This window comes from Triturus cristatus, chromosome 7, assembly GCF_964204655.1.
Source record: "Triturus cristatus chromosome 7, aTriCri1.1, whole genome shotgun sequence".
NCBI classification, from domain to species: domain Eukaryota; kingdom Metazoa; phylum Chordata; class Amphibia; order Caudata; family Salamandridae; genus Triturus; species Triturus cristatus.
In genome coordinates this window covers 1,477,577,012-1,477,602,846 of record NC_140590.1, presented here as the reverse complement: position 1 = coordinate 1,477,602,846, position 25,835 = coordinate 1,477,577,012, and the positions used below count along the sequence as shown (strand labels likewise).

Below are 25,835 nucleotides of genomic sequence, written 5' to 3'. Positions count from 1 at the left end.
CAGACCGAACAGCTAAGCAAACAGCACAGAATAGGACTCATGCAACTGACTTGACAAAGACAATAGTTCCGACGCCGACACACTGCATGACAGTTAGGGATCCCGCCCTTGATGTAATTGACATACAGACACATGCTACACCAGAGGAAATAAAGAAATGGACTGAATTAGGAGGGATCCAAACAGATCAGGGATGGATGACGAAGGGAAAATCTATATGGTTTCTCCCCGACTCAATGGTTCAAGTTATCATTAACACAATACACAGTCCAGCACATCTAGGAGAAAAAGCTATGTTAGACAGTATTCAACACATTTGGTTCAACAAACACTTACGAGCTGCAGCCAAACAGAAAGTCCGAACTTGTATGATTTGTTGTCAGTTCAACCCAGGTAAAGGCGTACCTGTAGAGCAGGGTGGATTTCAACCTCCCGATCATCCTTTTGAAGTCCTCCAGATGGATTATATCCAGATGGAACGATGTCGAGGATTCAAATATGTCCTCGTAGTTGTATGCGCTCTTTCCCGTTGGACAGAGGCATATCCCGTCTCAGATTACACTGCCCCGACTACTGCCAAACAGTTAGTTCGTGAATTCTTCCCACGGTATGGTTTGCCCCGTATCGTGTACTCAGATAATGGCCAGCCGTTCTCATCCGAGCTAATGAAACGCATTTCACTCTTGTTAGGCTATCAATGGAAATTCCACTGTGTCCGACATCCCGAGGCAGCAGGTCTCGTGGAACGTCATAATCAGACCCTGAAAATTCGACTTTCCAAAGTCTGTAGAGAGAAAGGCGTCGACTGGATAATAGCCTTGCCAGTTGCACTCTTTTACATGAGAATGGTAGCACATTCTCGCACAGGGCTATCCCCGTACGAGGTGGTCTTCGGTAGGCCACCAAATATGTGGGGGACGCCTATACCTCGTAAAATCACTGATGTTGATTGTAATATGCTGACAGATTACCTTGCTTTCTTGATGTCTGCACTACAATCTTGCCGTTCACAGGTAGCTGCAGCCTTTCCCGACAACACCGAGGTGAAGCCCCATGAAGTGGTTCCTGGAGACTTGGTCTTCATAAGAAACTTCGACAGGAGGAGCCCGTTGGAGCCTCGCTGGCAAACGCCAAAGCTGGTACTTCTAACCACGAGGACAGCAGTGAAGGTCGAGGGTCGCAAGGGTTGGTTACACTCGAGCCATATCAAGAAATTTCATGGACTACCATCTGATTTGAACTCTCAGCCCTGCCCCCTTCCACAGACTGATTCAAAACTCCCCCTGGTTGAAAAGACCAAATCTCAAGACTATAAACTGAAACTAAGGTCTAGCAAGTCAGACAATTCGATTGTTTAAGTCCTCTCCAAGGTGAATCGGTTGAATTAAGTCTCTGACATGTATCCTCTAGACCGAATTAGAGAGAGAAATAGACAGAAACAGCTCAAGAAACATGCATACTGTAAATCACTTCATAGTCACTGTATAGTGACATTGTTGATTATGTTTTTTCTAAGTCTTTTTATTATTGCTGCAAGTATACTGTTGCACATGTACTATCCTATTTTCAAGCGTGCTCATTCTGCTTACAATGTTACTGCCGAACATTCTTTTAGTGAACTACCTCCACATGAGTTGTCCTATAGATTTGCGCTGCGCAACAACACATTCATTAGTATGTTACACCATTTCCATCAGACCAGCAATGTTACAAATTGTTGGATATGTGGCCGACTTCCTCCCTATCAGAAATACAAAGGAGTTCTGCCTCTCTTTCCGTACCCGTTTACACACAATGGTTCCTGTGGAGCATGGTTTAGTTTGATTAACTCTTTAGATTCAAACACTGTAGTTTACCAGAGCAACTGGGTATGGGGAAACCTGAACTTAGTTTTGCTTAAAGCCTGTTATCCTAACAAGGAGGGACTTCCCAAAAGAACAGGAACTGATCTAGAAAATGAAGTATATGGATTAGGTAATTTTACACTTAACCTCATGATTCTGAATGTTGAATCTGAAGCTGCACTAGTCTTGCCTGCTATGTCAGTATTACCAGTCAAAGGTGAATTCTGTGTAAGAAAGAATGGTTCAGTACACCTGGGTCATAGTAAATGTACTACTGTGATCGAATTCAGTGATAAAGGCAAGTCTACATTTAGAGCTTCCCGTCATTCCTACTTCATATGTGGTCATACCGCATATTTACGCCTACCTCTAGATTGGGATGGTACCTGTTACATTGCATTCCTTCTGCCACCTGTTTTCCTAGCCCCTCCTGATTATCATAGAAATACCAATCTAGTACACCATAGACCCCAGAGAGATATCCCGATTGTTGACCACACTGAAACAGCATGGGAACAATATACAGACTTCAATAAAGGTCTCTTTCCTTACATAGGTGTGGTCTCAAATAGTAAACTGATACGTAGATTAACCAGAACCCTTGAAGCAGTAGTGAATGAAACTACTTCCGCCCTAGGCAACTTAACAGAGGAGCAGTCTGCGATGCGGATTGTTGTTCTCCAAAATCGTCTTGTCCTTGACGTCATCCTAGCCGATAGGGGCGGAGCCTGTAGGGTCATCGGATCAAGTTGCTGTGTTTTCATTCCAGAAAACGCGCCATCCGTATATAAAGCCATAACTCGTCTTCACAAGATTGCAAACCAGATACATCAGAATCCAGGCACCTGGACATGGTCCGGTTGGTTCTGGAGCGTGTTGTCAGCCTGGGGATGGAAAGTCCTATCCTTCCTAGGTATTGGCCTTCTCATAGTATTCAGTTGTTGCCTGTGTCTACAATGTGGTCCAGCGATTTGCGGCCTGTGTGCCACCTCGTGTATTCCACGTTCAAGTTTTCATTCAAAATCCCGGAAGGAGAAAGAAGGGCAAATGATGTTACATGAACAGATTGATGGATTCTTGAAGATCGATATTTCATGAAGGGTCCGTAGGGGACAAGGAGGGAATGAGGAAATATGAATTTTTATGATCAATTGTGTCCCCTATCTAGACCCCAACGGCTCCATGTACATGCTACAAGTACATGTATGTTCCCTCCACTTCAAGCTATGAAGACACAAATACAATTGTGTCCAACGTTAATATGTCCTCTTTCAGATCTGCCATGAATGGGTCAGATATTCCGTTCCTAAGTATGCCTTGCCACCGTCTTTATATGGTGTACTTTTCACGTTTTTCAGCTCTGGCAAGTTAGGCCCTGAATTCTGCCATCGAGCCTTTTCCTGCCTTCTGCCTCTGAATGCTCCAGCCTGGACCTGCATCTGTATCAATGACCTTTGTCTTACTTCCTGCGCGGTTAACGGTGCCTAGCCCGGCCTGTTGCCTGCCAAAACTGTATTCAGCCTTCAAGTTATCTGCTCTGCTCCTCGAGAAATGCATTCCTGTCTAGTAGCTTAGGTAAACATCCCTCCAGCTGCAAAGCAAAGGGCCCGGCCTTACTGTCTCTGTGCAAATAATTCATGACTTCTGTTGTCATGGTAGGCCCATGCCCCCTCGCATCTCATGTAGACACTTAGACGCTTGTACACGCACTAGCAGTCAGTATAGAATAGGCTCTGTCCGAAAAGACCTTTCCTTCCAGATAATATAGTTCCTTAAACACAAGATATTAGATATGATTTGGGATTAGGTTGTCCTGACATCCCAGACTTCTGTCTTCTCATGTAGGGCTAAATGTCAAGTTTCCTTCACCCTCTAGTTACACGTCAATCACACGTCATGCGGCTGCGCGCATCTCTGCCATATATTTCTGCTGACTTTGCAGGATTCTTTTATGGATCCACCCACTTGTGTCATCATCATAATGACGTTTCTAGTATACGCCTTTATGCACGCCTATTGTAACGCCTTTTTCATTACGTATGTGTATTCTTATCTCTCTTCTCAACTGTAACGCCTTCTGCATATGTCTTTACTGTAATGCATTTTTCTATAAATATGATAACCTGTCAATAATGTGCTGCTGATTCCTTCCTGAACCTTCGTGGTGACGGAACTCGATTGCCTGGTTCGAACCATAATTCCTTTGTAAGGAATAAATTCCCTTTTATAACCTCAAATACCACGGATTCTGCCTCTTATTTTTACTGAGTTATTCTTATTGAATTTTACCACATAAATTAAGTCTAGGTAATTTAAATTTACCACACAGGTCATCATCTCCATGACACATAACAAGTTGGAATCACAACAGAGGCAGGTACAGTGTACTAGTGAGTTTATTTACAAACATGTGTGAGGATAGTGCACAGGATGGTGAGTGCTGTACATTGGGTTTTGAATCCAAAGTTCACAGAAGAGTTGGAAGTGTTGGTAGCTGAAATATCCAGAGTAAGGTCCACAGTCATCTGCTACATTAGACCAACATGAACCCTCCATGTCATGTAGTCGACTTGGGTTATATGCGACAAGGTGAACGGTTTGCACACAAAGAACATTTTCCAGAACAGGTTTTGAAGTCCTGGGCGATGTGCATGGCCATCTGCGCCTCACTTGTCCTTCTTCGGACGACCTCTCTTCTTCTTCGAGGGGGGATCCTCAGGTGCAGGTGGCTGTGGTGCAGAGGACACACCACCAATGTCATCCTCCCTCCCTGTGGCACTGGCAGATCTTGCGGCAACAGGTGTTGTGGCCACACAGGGAGGTGTGGACATGTTGGTGCTTATCTGGTGGAGGCATGTGAGTATGTCCCTATGCACTGCAGTAAGTGCATCCCACTTGGACTCCATGCGAGCATGATGGGCAGCCTGCTCCTGTTGAATGTCCTTGAGGATCCCCACTACCTGGCCGAATCCTCCGGTGCTATCCTGGTATGCATCTATGATGCGTACAGTTGGGGGTCATCATGCAGTCCAGACCTCTCTGCAAGCCGCAACCTCTGCCTACCACCCCTCCCACCACCCCTAGCCACACTTGCAGGACCTGCAGCGGCACGCGCAGGTGACACTGGGCCCCTTGGGTGATGTTACTGGTGGTGTTGTCCGTAGCTTCCTGGGGGCCTGTGTCCCTGTGCTGTGAGTATTCCGTGTCCTTGGTCTGTCCGTGTTGGCGGGGGCACCCTGTCTGTTGCCAGATATTGGAGGTGTGGGTGCAGGATGTGCAGATGTTTGTACTGCTGGTGCTGCATGATGACTCACACTGGAGGTGCCAGGTTGTTCTTTCTCATCCGAAGAGGACAGAGACTGATCCACAGCAGAGAGCTGAGGGTCCACCAGAGTCTGAGACAGGGACTCCTCTTAATTTGCCGCTGTGTCCCCAGCACCACCTGTGTTTGGAAGAGACACACAATGTAAGTTATGTTTCTAAAAGGCATCAATGGTTCACATACATGACATTTGCTACTGTACGTCAGGATGCGTCCCTGTACACAGCTTTGTCCAATGTTGTCACGGACAGAGATTGATATTGTTGTTGCACATTGTCCAGCCAACATGAAGCATTTGAATGTGCATGGCGAAGTGTGTGAATGACCAGCTCATGTATAGATTTTACTGTACATGGCCATTACTATTCAAGGGCCATCAAGTTGCTGACACAGGTGTATCATCCCTGTACACATTTGACCTTTAACAAGGACATACATGCTATTCCACTGAGGATATGTTGCAAGATTGGGGCATGTGTGGTAGCAGATTTTACTAGTCTTTGTGTGTCACATTGGTGTATTGGTACGACATGGTCACATCCCGGTATGCCTGTGATCTCTTGGGAGAAAGTGTTTTTTTCCTGTGTTCCTAGTTCCCATCTCATTTCATACAAGTGATGATCTCACCATCGTTAATGAGTCTGGTGCTGAGTTTTATATGTGCATATGTGAGTTGACTTGTCAATGTTCTCCATGGTGACATGGATTGAGCAAAGCAGCTCTCTGGCTTTTCAATGCTCATGACAGTGAGAGCCGGTGTTGTGTGTGTTGTGGTTTGGCTGCTGTGAGTAGCATGTCTCCTCCAATGCAGTCCAGGTTAGACCATGTGACTACAGTGTCTATGACAGTGAGTGGTGTGTTGTGTGAAGGATGTATATGTTGTAGAAAGATGTAGGAGTGGAATGCAGCTCACAACAGCACTGAGTGTGAATGAGACCATGCTACGGTGTTGGCTAGATTCCATTCACTGTCAGATGTCCCCTGTCAATGATGTATATGTGAGTTCCTGTGTGTTTTGTGCAATATACTATATATGGGTCTCCACACTTGTCATCTGCAAGACACACCTCCACAGCCAGGCCAGGGGGCACCCCTGGACACTGCATCCCCAGACAGTGAGTTTGAACATACGGCTGTGTGTGCGACCATGTTTGGGTTGGCGGGTGCATATGTGGGATTTTCAGCCACATCATTTATCAGGCCCATGTGTCAGACATCTTGAGCGGGCATTATCTTTGTGAGTGACTGGTACCACGTGTGCAATGTGTTTTAGCATAGAAGGTGTGTGTATGGCTAGCATCGGTGTTATTTGTTTTCAAGTCAGGACCTCCTTCTCCCCAGGCCAGTTATCCCATGATGAAGCGTGACACCATTGCAGTGGGTGCAGGTTAACTTTCAGGATGTCAATCAGTGCAGTGCTGGTGTTTGTTGGTGCCCAGTTCCCAGCAGGGCCTAGTGCTCCCCACAACAGAGCCCAGTGTCAGACATCTTGTCAGTCCATTTCCACTCCCTGTGAGGTGAGCATGATTCAGTGTGAGCTTTCTGGGTTATGTGGGTGGGTGGGGATTGTCTGTGACTACAATTCCCATCATACATTTGGCTACACCCCCCCTTCCCAGCATGTCCATACTTCCTTCCTTTTGAATCTGCTTCCCTGTGAGGGACTGTGACAGCAATGGCAAGATGGCTGACTGTGCAGTCCTGGTGTTTGTTGGTGCCCAGTTCCCAGCAGGGCAGTTCCCAGCAGGGCCTTGTGCTCCCCACAACAGAGCCCAGTGTCAGACATCGTGCCAGTCCATTTCCACTCCCTGTGAGGTGAGCATGGTTCAGTGTGAGCTTTCTGGGCCATGTGAGTGGGTGGGGATTGTCTGTGACTGCAACTCCCATCATGCTTTTGGCTACACCCCCCTTCCCAACATGCCCATAATTCCTTCCTTTTGACTCTGCTTCCCTGTGAGGGAGTGTGACAGCAATGTCAAGATGTCAGTCAGTGCAGTCCTGTTGTTTGTCAGTGCCCAGTTCCCAGCAGGGCCTTGTGCTCCCCACAACAGAGCCCAGTGTCAGACATCTTGTAAGTCCATTTCCACTCCCTGTGAGGTGAGCATGGTTCAGTGTGAGCTTGCTGGGCCATGTAGGTGGGTGGGGATTGTCTGTAACTGCAACTCCCATCATGCTCTTGGCTACACCCCCCTTCCCAGCATGCCCATACTTCTTTCCTTTTGGCTTTGCTTCCCTGTGAGGGAGTGTGATAGCAATGGCAAGATGGCTGACTGTGCTGTCCTGGTGTTTGTCTACAAGTCCAAAGAGAGCCGCTGTGCTTCACATGGCAGAACCCAGTGCGGTGTATCTTTGTGTGATATTTCACTACAGTGTGAGTCAATGCATTATACCCGGTGAGTTGTGTGGAGGTTGTGTTGAGGGGTGTGTGTGTCTACACATGCTGGTAAGTATGGTCAGAGCTGTCAGCCCTCCTTCCCACCCGGCCAGACATCCCACCATGAAACGTGCTTCCATGGGGGGGGTACAAGTTGGCTTTCAGGATGTCAGGCAGTGGTGTCCTGCTTCTGATTTGCGCATAACCCCTACCAGGGCCTTGTGCTCCCCACAGCAGGACCCAGTGTCAGCCATCTTGTCAGTCATTTTCCACTCCCTGTGATGTGGGCATGTTTCAGAGAGGTCGTGATGGGCCAATTGGGAGGGGGTGCATTATCTACGACTACAAACCCCATCATGCTTTTGGATACACTCACTTCACCTGCATACCCACGATTCCTTCCTGCCAGTCAGCTGCACTGTGAGGTAGTGTGTTTGTGGTGGCAAACTGTCTGACAGTGTTTATTTAGATTTGTGCCACTGCCTTGCTCTATTTGTTGGTAGGTTTGTAGATGACATAACACAGTTACAGGTCAATATGAGATGGCAGGTATTGTGTTTGTCTGACTAGCATACACATCTTGGGATGATTATCTATTGGTCACTGTGGCTTTGCTAACGGTGCATGATTTCACTGTCCCCTTGCCACACAATATTGAGCATATTGGTTGTGTACTCACCAGGCTCTGGTATGTCTGATAGACCATGGATGCTCGCTGGTGGTAGGATGTCCCGCACCTTCTCTTCCCAGGACCTGAAGTATACAGGTTTGGCAGGAGGGCACTGAGTCAAGGCATGATCCTTCTCGATGACTTTCTTGACCCTCCTGCGCACGTCATACCACCTGTTCTGGATATCATCCTTTGTGCACAACATTGGTGCTTGTGCGTTCACCTTGTTCACAATCCTCGCCCACATCTTTGTTTTCTGTGAGATGGGGGTCCTTTGATCCAATGTACCAAACAAATGTGGCTCTACCAGCACTTCTAACTCACTATCTGTGAACTTTGGATTCTTCTTTGGGGGCATGGTGATGGGCGGTGGTGGTGGTGAGTGATGTGTGTGTGAGGGTGCAAGTGAGGGTGGGTGAGTGTCAGTTTTGCTAGGTGTATGTGTGAGTGCTTTTGGTGAGGTGCGAATGGTGTGAAAGTTGTGTGATGGGTGAGTTGTGAGTGTGTCTGTGGTTGCTGTCTGATGGTGTTCTCTGCTGGCTGTTCTCTTGAATTTGCAAAGGATCATGGTAGTGATTAGTGTTCTTTATAGGTGGAGTTGTGGGTGTGTCTTTGTTGCAAGTTTTTTTTATATTTATTGACTTTGTCACTGCTTGTATAGTCCTTTTTTTGTATTTTTTCCTTTGGGTTTTCTAGGCATGAAGGAGACGTTCTTCTGACCGAGACGGACGCTGATGTTGGCTCGTGTGGGCTTCTCCAGGTCTTTCACGCTGACTTTCTTCTGTGTTTCATACGCGTCGGTCGCGGAAATCTCTATTGCTACAGGTCCCTGTTTTCTGTGCGTGTCGGTCATGCGGGTGGGCTCCGTGCGAGTCGGTCTGGTTTTACACGCATTGCATTGTACTGCGCAGATCGGACATCGCTGATACGTGTCAGTCAGGTTCATTCGTGGTGCGTGTCGGTCGGTGCGAATTGCGTCCCATTTGCGGGGGAAACACTGGTTTCCCTACGGCTTGGTCGTACGACTTATATTCTGTATGTGTTGGTTGTAATTCACACCCGTTGCATCGTACTGCACGAGTCGCACGGCGCCGGTCCGTGTCGGTCAGTCTCCGTTCCCGGTCCGTGTCGGTCGGTACGTTCTACGGCCGGAATCGGAATCGGCCCCTAAATGGCTAACACAGGAAAATGCCACCGTTCTAAGAGTGGCTTTTTCAAAATTGTAATTTAAAATCCGACTTTACCAGAAGGGAGGATTTTAATTACAGTTCAAAAGATACCAAACATGAACTGGCTAATTGTTCCCATTTGTAAGTTACAGCTTGTTAAATGTAATAAGGTAATTTTAATGTTATCCTATGGGAGAGACAGGCCTTGCAATAGTGAAAAAACAAAAGTAATAGTTTTTCACTATCAGGACATGTAAAACTTCAAAGTACAACTTTTTAAATGCACTGCACCCTGACCTCATGGTGATTCACATGTATTAAAAAGGAAGGATTAGGCCAAGCAAAAGATTTCTGCCAGATCGATATGCTAGTTTAAAACTGCACACTCAGGCTGCAATAGAGACCTGAGACATTTGGAAAGGGCTACTTAAGTGGCTGGCCAAACAGTACTGCAGGCCTACAAGAAGCATTTAATTTATAGGCCCTGTGTTTATGTAGTGCCAGTTTACTAGGGACTTACCTGCAAATTGAATATACCAATTGGGTATGAGCCAATGTTACCATGTTTTAAGGAGTGAGCACCTTCACTTTAGCTCTGGTAAGTAGTGGTAAAGTTCACAGAGTACTAAGGCCAACAAAAATGAGATCAGCAAAAATAAGGGGAGGAAGGCTAAAACGTTTTGGGGGAGAAAACTCTGAGGCTGACAGCTCTAACAATATGTCTATCATTGTATTGTTTGATATGGTATGGGATGGCATGTGATTCTATAGTATGGTATGACCTGTCATTGTAGAGTTTGGTATGGTATGGCCTGTCATTGCATATGGTATGGTCTGGTATGGTCTATCATTGTATGGTATGTTATGTTATAGTATGGTATGGTATGGTATGGTATAGTATAGTATAGTATGGTATGGCATTGGATGGGATGGTATGGCTTGTTATTGTATAGTATGGGATGGCCTGTCACTGTTTAGTATGCTATGCTATGGTATGGTAAGGACTGTCAGATATGGTATGTATGGCCTGTCAATTTATAAGATTGTTTGGTATGGCCTGTCATTGTATAGTATGGTATGGTATGGTATAGCATGTCATTGTATAGTATGGTATGGTGCATGGTGTGGTATGGCCTGTCATTATACTTTATGGTATGGTTTGTTCTGATATGATATGGTATGGCATGTCATTGTATAGTATGGTATGGTATGGTATGACCTGTCATTTTATGTTATGGTATGGTATAACCTGTCATTGTATAGTATGGTATGGTACACCTGGTATGGTATGGTATGATATGTCACTCAATGGTATGGTATGGTGTGGTATGGTATGGTATGGTATGGTATGGTATGGTATGGTACAGTTATGTTATGTTATAAACATTTATAAAGCGTGCGGCTTCTCAGAAGAGTGTCCTGGCGCTGGCAGAGGGGGAAAAGAGTCGCATCGGGTAACTAGTTGTTTAAAAGGTGGGTTTTAAGCTTCTTTATAAACAGGTCAAGGCTGTCTATCCTCCGCAGGTCCAGTGGTAGTCTGTTCCAAGACGGGGGTCCCAAATAGGAAGAGGACCTCCCACCCATTCTGAGTCGATTGATTTGGGGCACCTTTGCCATGCGTCCGAGGACGGTATCGTGTGGTATGGTATGGCATTGTATGGCCATCAGTGTATCATATGGTATGGCCAGTCATTGTATAGTTTGGTATGGTATTGTCTAGTATGGTATGGTATGACCATCATTGTATGGTATGGTATGGTATGGTATGAATACTATAGTGAGGCTGGGGGCTCCCTGTCAAAGGAGGAAGCACACCATTGCACGGTAAGTCTAGGAAGCAGTCAGTAGTATACTTTATAGTGCACCCCTTTCCCTCTCTTAACACTCACTGGAAGGCTGACCTTTTTAGCTGGTTTCACACTTTAAGGCATCCGGGGGAATCTGTCAGCGAAGCCACTCTTTCCCGGCCACTGTTCAAAACACCTGATTAGCTGATAAAATATCCACCAGTGCTGACGAGACACAGATGGACATGTGAGCCTGTGAGTCATCCAAGTACTTTCCGAGAATATGGAGACATGTAAATACAAAGCTTTCAGTTAAAGTGCAAAGGGCCATGCTTTCTACAATGCATGATAGACATCCAAAGCTTATGTTTGTTATCGGTATGGAAAAGAAAAAAAGAGTATTCCGGTCCAAAAAGCTGCAGGAAACAACAATAACCATATTTGTAGTTACAAATATAACATTTTTATATATAAATCTCAGGAGTCTGCTTACCCACCCCATCAACTTATTATTTATTTTCTTCTTAACTATGATATTTTACCATCTAAATGTATTGTTATGTGCCCCTCTTATCCAAATACCTCTTCCCGTCCGGGTTTGTATTAAATTCTGATTGTCATACTGAATTGCATCCCTTTTAATCAATGCTGGAAAGCAGGGGACCCCCCTGGATCCTGGCTCCAGCAGCTATCGCTGGGTCGGATTTGAAATCCGACCAACCCCAGGGAAAGATGCTGAATTTGTCTTGCACCAGGACACAATTCAGCAGTGCCCACATGTTGTCTGCTTTTTGTTCAGTGCAGCAATCTACAGGCAGCAAGGGGGCTTTCCCATTTTAAAATACAGCTGGGTACAAAACAAAGGCTTGATTTATAGGGTAATCAGCCCGCCTTTTGTTTAAGTATCATCCTAGTTGGATGCCATCTGCGGCCTCACACCTAGACTCCAATGGAAGAAAAACAAGCAATGGCATAGCCAATAGGTCTCGCCTTTGGGACCTTATAAGTGTTTAGCCATGCAACAGTTGGTGTTGTTGCACCAAGGATACTGTGCTGCATAACTAAACACTTATAAGGTCCCAAAAGCGAGACCTATTGGCTATGCCAATGCTTGTTTTTCTTTTGAATTCTGGGAATTGTAGTCTTGTTTATTCCATTATAAAACGGAACTAAAAGTCCCAGAAGTCAAAGGGGAAAACACTTGGACTGAAGTAGTACTTCATGGACTTGAGAAAATTGGCAGCTGTGGAGAAGCCATGGCTGCCCCAGTTCTGGAGGAGTGGGATGTGAAACCCTCTTGGTCGAATCCTATCTAAGCTAGTGCATGTTTACACAGCCGGTTAAGGTAAACATGCGTGAGAGGTGTGCCATTCTGATGTAACAGGAGATCTGGACTCCCCTCTGAGATGAAAAACTCGGATACCCTAAGGCCCAAAACATGCCATCCAATCAGCCTGGCAGAAGTGCAAAGACTGGGAAAGGTGACACATAAGGCTACAAGGATCTTCAGTGCCCAGGTCTATGGGCCTCCATGTATGCAGCTTGGAAGGGAACACACACTCCTACCCCCTCATGGCCTTTTTGACCCGCACATTCCTTGTGGGGTTCCCAACTTCTCTGAGAGTGGCCAAACAAAGCAATAGCAGCCAGCTGGCTCCTAACTTCACCCAATGATTTGGCCGCTCTCTCTGATTTGACAGTAAATCCGGGCTCCCCACTGTCTTGAATCAGCCCAGCCTGTTGCTTGCATCAAACATTTTGTCAGCCTGCCAAGCTTCCTCATGTGTGATTGTATCTGTTTTTATTATTATTATTGGTATAAATTGATTGTCTTATGAAGTTTTGTTTTGCTAAAAATGATCGATATGGAATAACAATCTTTTGACAACTAATGATCTACTCGGTATTTGTTTAAATATGTGAGAAGAATTTAAGTTTTCCTTTTAACTGAGAAGAAATTTACATTGTAGATGCTGCTAAAATCTGTAATAAATGTGACACTTTTGCATTACTCATGGATCAGTGCTTTTGTAGTGAGTTATCCACGAGCCAACTGTTAAGAAGCATTCTTTGTGAATAATTTGTAGGAATGATAAGAGTGATCAAAACGATTTGAGGCAAGGATACATTTGTTGTTGATAAGTGACACTGTTCTTTTCCAAAAAATAGGGCACCTCTCCCATTTTTGTGCAGCCAGGTGACAGACAGGGCCATGGATTTCCTCTAGAAAATGGAGCTAAAATGCATAGGTCCTTTCACGTCGTTAGACTTTGTGATGTTTCACCTGCAAATCTGTCATCGCTCTCACAATGTTTCTTGAGAGAACCTCTTTGGGGTAGAATCCATTTGCCCACCAGTCCCTGCCGCTGATGACGGTGACTTTGCTGCTAATAAACAAGCCCCAGTTAAGCCCTGAAGTAGTCGCGCTTGATTGAGTGCCGTGAGGAATCAAAACTTACACGTAGGCCTTGTGACGCAGAAGGGTACATTCACGGGCAGAAACGCACTGCTTCCGAGGAAAAGAAACCGAGAGATGGCCCAAGGGAGTGTATTGAGGAGAAGGAGGCGAACCTAAGGAGGTGAGGAACGACTGACTTTAACCTTCGTCGCTTGCGCTGCTGTGTAAAGTGTCTTAAGGAAGGGCAATCATTGGGTCGTAAACTAAGTGCGAGTGACGTAGTGTCGTGAGGAGGACTCTAGGCTGGAACAAAACCTATTCAGAGGAAGAGAAACCTGATTTTAACACAAATCTCCTCTTTAAATTGATAGAGAACCCAAACTCCAGCATGAAGCTGACCGGCTAAGCTCGGCTAAGAGGGAAAGGGTTAACGGTCGACTGAGTTGAGAGGCAGGCAGCAGGGGTAGTGCTTGGGGGTCGCAGTGCAAGGTCTCTTAGCCCTGAGAGAAGCCCACAGCTGTGTGTGCTTGGAGGGTGGGGGGAGGGCTCTGGGCGCTACGAGGGAGAACGCCTTCCACAGTGTAGCGTCATAAAATGCGCTTAGAAGCCTGGCGCTGCGTATAAAATCTATACGAATGAAGCTACGATACAGTCCAAAAGCATCAAAGCGAATGCATTCCAGTGAGTGGGTGAAAATAATGTGTATGGGGGAGAGAAAAACAACAGAAGTGGAGACAGTTATGATATAGAAATATGTTGGGGGGGCGGAGGGTTGAAGAACCTAGACAAGTGACAAATACTTTCTTCCACAGAAGTAAACTTTCAAATCTCTTCTAAAAAGAATCCGCGCTACATTTGCCAGGGCTGTATTTTGAACATGAGCCGCGGAGAGGCCACGACAATGTACCTCATTGTTTAATTCGAAGCACCGCGACCAGAATCGCACCTGACACCTAAGGGGCAATGTATCAGATTACCGCTATCAAGCGCACGCCAACATGTGGGAACAACTGGAGCAGGGCAAGTGGGGGGGAGTCAGAAAAAGGGGGCTTTTGACTTGCATTGGAGAGGCAATAATTCAGGAATTACGAAGTTATATAAAGTAGACATGTTCACCATTTTTACTGTAAAGGAGAGTTAAAATGCAGGGCTAACGCATTTTACAAATGTTCTAAAATAAATAGAAATAAAAAGAGTCTCTCCGTCAAAAAGGGAAGGTGGGCTATTATTTCAGCGCTCCATACGTGCATGTATAAGTAAATAACCGGACCGCTTGTGTCTTCGTGGTCATCCTTTTGCTGAATTTAATCTTTGTGTTTCAGTTTCTTCGCGATGTTACAGGCATACGTTTTAAAAGTTACAACGTACTTTCAATAACAAACCAGAGTGTGAGGGCAGACCAGGAGAAGTGCCAGAGGCAGGAAGTTGTCAAGGGGGGGCCAGCAGAACAGAGCACAGCAGTGGGCTTGAGGGAGTAATAACAAGAAAAGCCCGGCGGAGCGTGGGCGCGAGCGCTTGGGGGCGGGGGAGCGGACCCTTTGAAGTGCTCAAAGGAGCCAAAGCTATAGAGAAGGGAGGGCGGAGTGGGAGCAGCTGTGCACGTGCACGTGCATGTGATCGTGCACTCAAGGTTTAGGCCAGCCAAAACTGTGGGTAGCACTTTGAAAATCCCACATATAAAATGTCTCTTCGAGCCTTTGGCTTGCGAGACCTAAAAAGGCACTCAGCTTTCCAACACTTCACAAGTACTTAAGGATAACTATGATTTGGCGTCACGTTTTTAACTTGCTTCAACTCCCTACGAAGAGATATGCTTGTACTGTAAGAATGCAAAATGTATCTGTCCATATGAATAATGAAACATATTGATTTAAATGCATTTTTGTTTTATTTTATTCTATTATGACCCTCATCTCAATGTAGGGTCTGAGAGCCCTTTCATTATCCACAGAGGCCCAATAAGTCATACAAGTGTGTAAATTAAGAGTACAGGAAATGTTGCATAAGATAATGAGGTTTTTAAGGTGTAGGGGTCACATATCGGCCATATTTGTGGATGTTATAATGTTAAAAGTGAATGGTTGGGAAAAACAAAAAGTCATATTAAACGTAAAAAAGTGACTGTGGTTGTCTGTACTAAGTAGACTTTATTTCTTAGCAACAAACCCTTCTTTGCAATAAGGATCTAGATCAATGACTTTGCGCACACCACCTTGATGCTTGTAAATAGATCACTGCAATGTATTAGAAGGCTTGCAGCTTACAAATAGTAAATTAAAAATTTGAAGTAACATAATGATCTCAGTGTCAAAGGCCCACTTACGTATCCAAATAAAATAAATACACATCTGTGATCTGCATGTTAAACTACGTGCTTTGCAGAAGGCTCATTAACCCTGAATGGAACTTGGACTCAAAACTGTGACTGGGCAAAATAAAAAGCTCTACCAGAACCGTATTAACACAAGCAACCCAGGACAGGTTTTGCCCTTGTTATTGGCTCTTCAGACATATATAGTTTGTCTCCAGTTGCACAGTGAGCCTGAGACCGAGGTCTGGGCATACCAGCCGCACTTAGGTCATCAAATGCAAAAACAACGTGGTGAGGGATGTAATGCTTGAATTAATCACAGCCTCTGACAATTGCTCTGGCCACAGCCCAGTCCATAGTTTTTCACCCACAATGCAACCACAGTTTGGATCCAGCCATTTGCAAATCAGTGTTGACCTTGTTCCTCATGTGAACAGACAAACCCAAACTGCCAGGCCAGGTCCTCCCTCAATCGAAACACAAGCCACCCAGTGCTGGTTTTGCCCATGTTATGGGGTCTTCAGCCTTGTATAGCTTGGCTCCAGTGGCACAGAGAGCCCGAGACACACATCTGGGCATACCCAGCCCACCTAAGGTATCTAATGCAAAAACAACAGGGTGATGTATGGAATGCTTTAACTAATCTCAGCCACAGCCAACGGCTGGGGACTGCCCCCGAGTCCATCATTTTTCACCCACCATGCCACCTTAGTTTAGATCCAGCCATATGCATAACTAAGGGTGAAACTGGTCTTGGGTTGCTTTTGTTCCTGTTCCAGGAGGACCTGGCTTGGCATTTTGGGCTAGACTGCTCTGATTGAAGCAGGGTCAAGTCTGATTTGCACAGAGCGGGATCCAAACTGAGGTGACATGGTGTACAAAATAACAATGGACTGGGATGCAGCCGGCGTAATTACTAGTGGCTGAGATTATTTCAAGCATTCCATCCATCACTTTTTTGAGCACTTTAGTGTGTCCAGTCGTGATTCCTGTGCAGACTGTCACTGGAAGCAAGCGGAACCCAACTGATGAGCCCATCACTACGGCAAAACCATTGCTTGTGTTCCGGTTCAGGGAGGCCCTTGCTTGGCAGTTCAGGCTTGACTGTTCTGATTGGAGCAGGGTCAAGGCTGATTTGCATATAGCTAGGTTCAAACTGAGATGACATGGTGTGCAAAATAAGGATGGATTGGGATGTGGCCCAAGTAACTGCCAGTGGTTGAGATTAATTCAAGCATTTCATCAATCACTTTGTGTGTACTTTCTTATTTTTTCAAGCCTAAAATTGGTCCAAACTTAACATAGTGAGGTATAGACAGGGTTTCAAATGGGTAATTAAGCGGGAGTGTTTGTTTTTGTTTATAGAACAAATTCTACAAGGCTGGGCCAGGTAGGTTTGTCTCAAGATGCGATTTCACCGTATCATTGTAGGGAAGACCTGAACTCAAAGTAATAGTGATTACCAGTAAGTAATCAAGACTTTCACTGCTGCTAAATTGTATTTTATTGTTATCTAGCTGAGACTTTTAGCAAAACAAAGACAGGAGGATAATGTGGTGTTTCATAATCTTGTTATTCACACAGATTGGGGTGCCTCTCTAACTGGGAAAAACTTGAAAGATGCATTTAATGAAGAAAACATCCCACTTCTGATTTCTTTGTTGTCATTCAAGTGAGTAGAGAAAGTATTTGTTGGCTACCCACGATGGTTTGTATTACATTTTATTAACTCATTCAATCCTCGGGGAAAGAATAATTGAGTCATGGTTCTCATGTGTGCACCAGTTTTGCCAGCTTCACCAGAAATGTCCCAATGATATATCGAAATTCTACCACTTACTGACCTAAATTTCAAAAGATAGCAAGTTAGACATGTTTTTAATGTAAAGGAAGAATGCTCTTAGGCACTATATTCAGAACTTTAAAAGCTGAATTACTTCAAGAAATCCTTATTAGAAATGTCTATTGAACCTGCAAGCTTTCGGCAAGTGTCCTTAGAATAAGTATTGGCAAAGCCAATAGGTAGCACCTTTAAAGGGTAGTGGCGAACTTTTAACTTTATCAGTGCTCGTTTGTCAATGCTGCTGGTTTTAGCCACAAAAGGAAAAAAAAGCCAAACGATATTGCACTGTGGGTGCTTGCGCATGAACAGGTGTGCACATGTAGCTGGAAATCTTGTATTTAAAAAAAATATGTTTTATATATATATAACTCATCTATAACAGTTAATGGGCAAGTGCATCATGAGTTACACACCAGCATCCATTTTACTAATTTTCACCTACTATTCCAAGACGGCAGACAGGTTTTTACAATGGTAAATTATTGGTTTTTTTCCTTTTTAAATTGTGCTGGAGTGCTCAAAACAGAAATGACCAGCCCAGTAAGTAGTATGTTGCATTTGCCTGGCCAGCGTTAAATAAGAATTAAAACAAAATGAATAAACAAGTGACAAGCAGTATAGGAAGGGCGGGGTAACGAAGGGGAAATGGAGATTCACCAAAGAGAATGATCATAGGCGAGAGTGTAAGAAAAAAAAATGCATTTGCATAAAGTGTTGAAACGAAAAATGAAACAATACTTCTCTGCTGTCAGAAGTGGAAGTATACAACACATCCAATCAGAAACGTGGTAAATCAGCTTTGCTCCAAGGCTAAACCGAAAACAATTGTAGTCACTTGTCTGAAACAGCAGGGTTTCTTCTGTTCCTCATGATGTTTAACAACAAACAATGCGCTTTGTTAAATGGAAGTGTCCTCTCTCTAGGGCTTGATAACAATGTGAGGTATCGTTGACAAGGTACTGACTGAAAAGGATGTTGTTTGGCGGAGTTTTTATATAGCGCGAACTTGACCCGAATCCAATCAGGTATCAGAGCGCTTTACATAGCACCAGTTACGTTACATGAGGACACACATTCATTTTTTTGTTTTTGTTTTTTGTTTGCGGTTTGGCCTATATAGGACTGGTTGGTAAGGCGTGTAAGGTTTGAGAACAGGGACTGTTAGACGAAGCCCAACCAGGAGCATTAACAAAGCGACTTATAGAGGCACTTTTAAATCCCCATGAAAATGATATGCAATCTACTGAGGAGTAAAGAGGAGCAACCCAATAAAGCCACTGTTAATAATCAAGGAGAATTATATTGAGTCTGCCAATGACCAACAGAGGGGAAAAACCTTTGGAGGCACTGCTATCTCACCAGGAAGTATTACACGGAGTCTGAGCAGGAGCGTCAGAGGTAGTGGAATCTCCTCCGCTGAGGCGTAGGAGCGTCGCCCCACTGCTCCAGCAGCAAGCTGAATGCAAAAAACATAAAATGATAATAATGTTTGTTATTATCATTTTGTTTTTTGCATTCAGTTTGCAGCTGAAGCAAGGCAGTCAGGGCTGGGGTAGGAGTGGTGGCAGCACCTAAAGTACACATGCCGCTTTGACCAGCTGTCTCAAGCCGGCCAAAGCATCATGCGCACTTTGCATGTTCTCCATGCAGGCTGTATTACAGCCTGCGGGGAGAACATGCACAGCCTGCTAGTCCCTGTCTGAGTGCCGAACCACGGCGCTCAGACCAATCACAATGCTTCTAAGTCAGCCTGGTGATTGCCCAGGGGATTGTGGGAGGCAGTGTGCTATCTGCCATGCAGAGAGGAAGACGGAGAAAGAAGAGGTGGCAGTCAGCAGTAAAAAGGTAAGTCCTTTTTTTTTACTTTCCTCCCTCCCTTCCTCCCTCCCTTTGTCCCCCAGCACACCCCCCGTCACACCACCCCTGGTCAGTAACAGCCGCTACTGGACAGAGGGGCGATAGAGTAGCAGCCCATTAGAGCCTCTCATGGGCTGCTGCTCTGTTGCCCTTCTGTCCAGTAGCAGCTGCTACTGACCAGGGGTGGTGAGACCGGGGGGTGTTGATAAATATTATCAGGAACAGAAGAAACCCTGCTGTTTCAGACAAATTACTGAGGAGAGCACTCGAGGACAGGAAAAACTTCAAAGTAAACTGCGATTTGTATGACACGGTCAGGTTTAACACAATGCTCAAGATTATGTGTATAGAACAGCTCAAAACCCAGATCAACAATTGTTCTTCTTCCTAAGGGATCTCTCAGGCCACAAAACAGAACAAACTGGATTGTACTTGAGAAAAAGCTAAAATATTCGGATTAAACTCCAGTAAAATTAAAATCCTGACAATGAACAGTAGAACTTCAACTTAATGCTGCGGGGATAAATGCAGAAACTTAGCCTATCCCACCGAAGAGCACTTTAAGACAAAGTAAAAACCAGGCGAACTGCATCAAGTGCCAGGCCTACAAATAAGAGACTTGACGTAATTTGTCATAGGTTTTAACAGTAATATTTGGCTCATTTTCTTTAGTTTTAACTATTGTGTTTAATTTAAATTATTTTTGTATCTAGGCTTATGTGAAAGGTCGTTATGCTTATACATTGTTGGCCGAAAGCACCTTTAATAATATTGAAAATCACATATATAGAGATGTAAGCCTATGTAATCACCATCGTTAATGATGAAATTAAATCAATGCAAACATGTTCTGTAGTGAATGACCCAAATGATAAAATTTTACATCCGCCTAGTCGTTTCTCTTTTCTATTTTTTAATCTAATAAAAAGTGCCTATATTTGTTGGACCAAGAAACGAAGTAGGCATAGATTGTGCATTACCTTTCAAGTCATATGTCACTTCTTCATATGTGAATTTCTGATCTTTAGAAGAAAGAGTATTTTGTTTTCCCAAAGATAAAGTAATATCGATTTTTCAGATGGTTCAATAGAAAGTAACCTAATAAAATGCTATTTTTCTGTAAATAATCTTATTGTTGCCACTATGACACAGTGACACACGGTTAAAATGTATTATACACCATAAAAGGTATATTTATTTATATTTTTTAAAATACATTTATAATGGAATATTACTTTTGAGCTTTGTCGATAAAAATAATGAAGAAGTGTTCCAAAATGTGAGTGCTTTTTAATACTCTAAGAAAGAAAATCGATGAATAATGTAAGCTAAGTTTATCCTTTTGATCCAATTCAATTTATCATTACTTGCAGGTTACAAACTACAATATGAACAGCCATGTTTTATCACTCACTGTTTTAAAATCCTTTAGGGTTGTTGCAGTTGATCTGATAATACGACTTATTGGAACTGAGACAACTGACAAAAGCATCACGCTGTTACTGAAAATAGGAGGCAACTTGTCATTACTAAATAAGTAAGTACAATATTTAACCTACTCAAAATGATACTGTATCATTTTATAAAAAGCCCTCACAATGCTATTCAAATAAAAGTCGAAGCATGGTCAGTTCAAGGCTGCAGGGTCAAACTTTGACCCTTTGAACGAATATAATAACTGAATTATTAAGGGCGGGCCCTTCCATGCCCATCATTGCCCGGAGGAGGCTGGGCTGGGCCACCCCCCTGACATCTGGCCTAGGAGGTCCTTCTCCCAGAATCTGGCATCTAGAGCAAGATCAAAGGTACAACCCCCACTTATTGGACTGATATTTTATCACTGCAAGCTAAAGGAGATTTATAGATATTACGGGGCTTATTTATGAGCCCTTGCGTAACTTTTGCGCCGCCAGTGCGTCACTATTTGTGACGCACCAGCAGCTTAAAAAATTAGCATTGTTGTACCATATTTACAAAGTGACGCATCTAAGTAGATGCGTCACTTTGTAAACCCCTGCGCCACATTATACCTGCTCCAGGTATAATGTATGCAGGGGGAGTGTTCTGACGCAAGAAAGGGTCTTAGAAGTGACGCAGTGAAATCTATAAGATTTCACTGCGCCACTTCTAGGACCAAATGCGTCAATATCTTATGCCTGCCTCATGGCAGGCGTAATACTGATGCAGACATATTTCACATGGGACTTGCCCATGTGAAATGACCCATTGCTGGAGTTGCGTCACTTTTGTGGCACACTCCAGCAATGCATCATTTTTGCGCCTACAGATACGTCAGAAATACTGATGTATCTGTAACTCTTGCGACATGATGCGTCATACTGTAAATATGACGCATCATTGGTGTCGCAAGGAGAGCACAATGAAAAGTGACGCATCGCTGTTTTCTCGCAGCGATGCATCACTTTTCATAAATGAGGCCCTAGGTTTCTGTAAGGCTTATATCCTAAGGGTGCCATCACTGAAGGTTGCCCGCCTGTAACAAAGAATCTGTTTTGATCTTTTTACTTTGTCCTAGCTCTGGAAACTTGCAAATATGGTGAAACGGGCGTGCCCTGCAAAGCAACAAACCTTGATGCAGCAGTCTGCTCCCACAATGGCTCCCACTACAATCGATAAAATGTTACAAAGGGTCATTGAGGCCCTTGCAACAGAGATTGAACTCACTGAGCGGCATCTATCCCTAACCCATGATTTTTATTTTTGGGCGCCTGATTTGACCTCCCTCCATTCTACCTCTGACCCAGAACCAGTACCACAGGCTTCTCAAGCCAATATCTCTGCTAGGGAGAAGGAACCACTAACAACTGGCCAGCGAAACGGAATAATAGTTTGTGGACCCATCAAAAATGGGAAACCCAAGCAACCTAGCAGGACAGGCATAAAAAGAAAGAAGTGAAATAATGGAACGCCTGACACTGGAACACTTCAGGTTGACCCAGATACTGCTTTGGATCTTGCTCAAGTACTTTGAGACTATCCAACATGGATAAAGAACTTAATGATGGACCTACAGACCCAAGTCAGATCTATTGTGAAAGAAGAGCTAAGCTCTCTTTCAGTTCGGGTAGACAAACTGGCAGAAACATTTGAACTCTGGGTGGGTAGGTTGATGCCAGTTCCAGGGAAAGGTACAGCTTTTAACCGCCTGGCAGACATAGGTGTGCAAGCACCTGACCAAGTACCCAAGGTCAGAATTCCCGTCAGTCCAAAACCCCACCACTATCCTTGTTCCTGGTCTGGCTAGCAGGGAGCCTAGGAGTAAAAATCCAGCATATCCTAGTTTGGTAAACAAACCCACATTATGAGTCGGCGTGGACCAAGGCACAGAGGGGAGGGCGATTGTGGATCGTAACGTAAAAGGGCCGGAGAAGGGTATAGCGGTCTACCTTCCATCAATTTACCCCCTGCCTCATCTCCATATGTTATTGTCCTAGTGAGCGTACCAGAGCTCAACCCCCGACAGCGGGATTTGCATTGCAAACTAAAAAATAAATGCATGTTTTGGCTAGCAAGGAGAGGCAATTCTCCTACGAAAATGCTGGAGAGATCCTTATGACCCGCAGGGTCAGCTGGGTGGGGAGGTAAAGAGTCAGCATATCGAGTTGGAAGTGTCGACTTGAACTAATATTGAGTGCAGATTATCGAGATACAGAAATATCGACTGCAAGAATATTGTGGTCAAGAATATTAAGTTTAAGGTAGGAAATATCATTTCCAAAAATATTGAAGTCATTAATATTGTTTGCAAAAATATAGGGGCCGATTCCGATTCCGGACGCAAAACGAACCGACCGACACGGACCCGGACCGAATACCGACCAACACGGACCAGCGCAGTATGACCCGTGCAGTACGATGCAACACGTGTGAATTCCAACCGACACATACGGAATACAAGCCGTACGACCGAGCCGTAGGGAAAATAGTGATCCGGCCGGGAAACCGACGCGATTTTCACTGACCGACACGAACCCGGAATGAACCCGACCGACCCGTACCCGCGATGTACGAGTAGTGCAGTACGATGCAATGCGTGTAAAACCAGACCGACTCGCACGGAGACCAAGCCGCACGACCGACACGAACAGACAACCCGGCACACAAGCAATAGAGACCGCCGCGAACGACGCGTACCAAACACAGAAGACAGGCAGCATGAACGAGGCGGAGAAGCCCGCACGAGACAACAGCAGCGTCCGTTTCCGTCACATGAATGTCTCCTTCATGCCTACAAAACACAAAGGAAAAAAGACAAAAAAATGACCAAATAAGCAATGACAAAGCCAATAAATACCCCCCCCAAAAAAATGGGACAAAGACACACCCACAACCCCGACTATATAAAGGACTGCAATCACTACCATCATCCCTTGCAAACAGGAGACACAGCAAGCAGCAAACACCAGTACACAGCAACCACAGACACACTCACAACTCACCCATCACACAACTAACACACAATCAGCACCTCATACAAAAGCACACACACATACACACAGCAAAACCAACACCAACCCACCATCACTTGCACCCTCACACACACATCACTCACCACCACCACCCATCACCATGCCTCCAAAGAAGAATCCAAAGTTCACAGACAGTGAGTTAGAAGTGCTGGTAGACGAGATCATCAGAGTAGAGCCACATTTGTTTGGTACATTGGTTCAAAGGACCCCCATCTCACAGAAAACCAAGATGTGGTCGAGGATTGTGGACAAGATGAACGCACAAGCACCAGCAAGGCGCCCAAAGGACGACATCCAGAACAGGTGGTATGATGTGCGCAGGAGGGTCAAGAAACTCATCGAAAAAGATCACGCCCTGAGTCAGTGCACCGGCGGTGGCCCTCCTGCCAAACCAGTCTACTTCAGGACCTGGGAGGAGAAGGTGCGGGACATCCTACCACCAGAGAGCGTCCATAGCCTAACACTCATCCCAGAGCCTGGTGAGTACACAAACAACATACCCAAGATTGAGTGGCAAGGGGACAGTGAAACCATGTACCCCAAGCAAAGCTACAGTAACCAATAGATAATCAGCCCAAGATGTGTATGCCCGTCAGACACACACAATACCTGCCATCTCATAGTGACTGGGGACTGTGTCATGACATGCACCAACCTACAACCAAATAGAGCAAGCCAGTGGCACTAAGCCAAATAGACCCTGCTAGACAGTTTGCCACCACAAGCACTCCACCTCACAGTGCAGGAAGGAATAGTGGGGATGCAGGTGAAGTGAGTGTAGCCAAAAGCATGATGGGGCCTGTAGTCACAGATAATGCACACCCTCCTGATTGGCCCATCAATACCTCTCTGAAACATACCCACATCACAGGGAGTGGAAAATGACTGACAAGATGGCTGACACTGGGTCCTGCTGTGGGGAGCACAAGGTCCTGCTAGGGCATGTGAGCAAATCAGAAGCAGGACACCACTGACTGACATCTTGAAAGACAACTTGCACGCCCTACAATGGAAGCACGTTTCATGATGGAAAGGAGGACTGACCGCCCTGACCATACAACTCAGCATGGGGAGACACCCCCCAACACAAACTCCACACAACTCACCGGGTACAATGCATTGACACACACCTCATTGAAATATCAGCAAAAGATACCCCGTACTGGGTGCTGCTGTGTGAAGCACACGGGCTCACTTGGGACTTGTAGCCAAACAAACACCAGGATTTCACAGTCAGCCATCTTGCCATTGCTGTCACACCCCCTCACAGGGAAGCAGAGTCAAGAGGGAGGAAGCATGGGCATGCTGGGAAGGGGGGTGTAGCCAAGAGTATGATGGGAGTCGCAGTCACAGACAACCTACACCCATCCACATGGCCCTGCAAGGTCAAACTGAACCATACTCGCCTCACAGGGAGTGGGAAGGGACTGACAAGATGTCTGACACTGGGCTCTGTTGTGGGGAGCACAAGGATATGCTGGGAAATGCCCAACAACAAACATCAGGACTTCACAGTCAGCAATCTTGCCATTGCTGTCACACCCCCTCACAGGGAAGCAGAGTCAAGAGGGAGGAAGTATGGGCATGCTGGGAAGGGGGGTGTAGCCAAGAGTATGCTGGGAGTCACAGTCACAGACAACCTACACCCACCCACATGGTCCTGTAAAATCAAACTGAACCATACTCGCCTCACAGGGAGTGGTAAGGGACTGACAAGATGTCTGACACTGGGCTCTGTCGTGGGGAGCACAAGGCCATGCTGGTAATTGG

At 45.1% G+C, this 25,835-nt stretch overlaps 1 protein-coding gene across 1 annotated transcript in view; it reads left to right on the top strand.

Moving 5' to 3' along the window:
• LOC146812208 (uncharacterized) overlaps nucleotides 1–25,835 on the top strand; it is a 381,145-nt gene that overhangs the window by 54,428 nt on the left and 300,882 nt on the right. Inside the window, exons 3-4 of the mRNA XM_085619240.1 lie at nucleotides 17,460–17,547; nucleotides 21,008–21,112. Coding sequence (XP_085475366.1) covers nucleotides 17,460–17,547; nucleotides 21,008–21,112 — 193 coding nt within the window. The remainder of the gene's footprint in view (nucleotides 1–17,459; nucleotides 17,548–21,007; nucleotides 21,113–25,835) is intronic.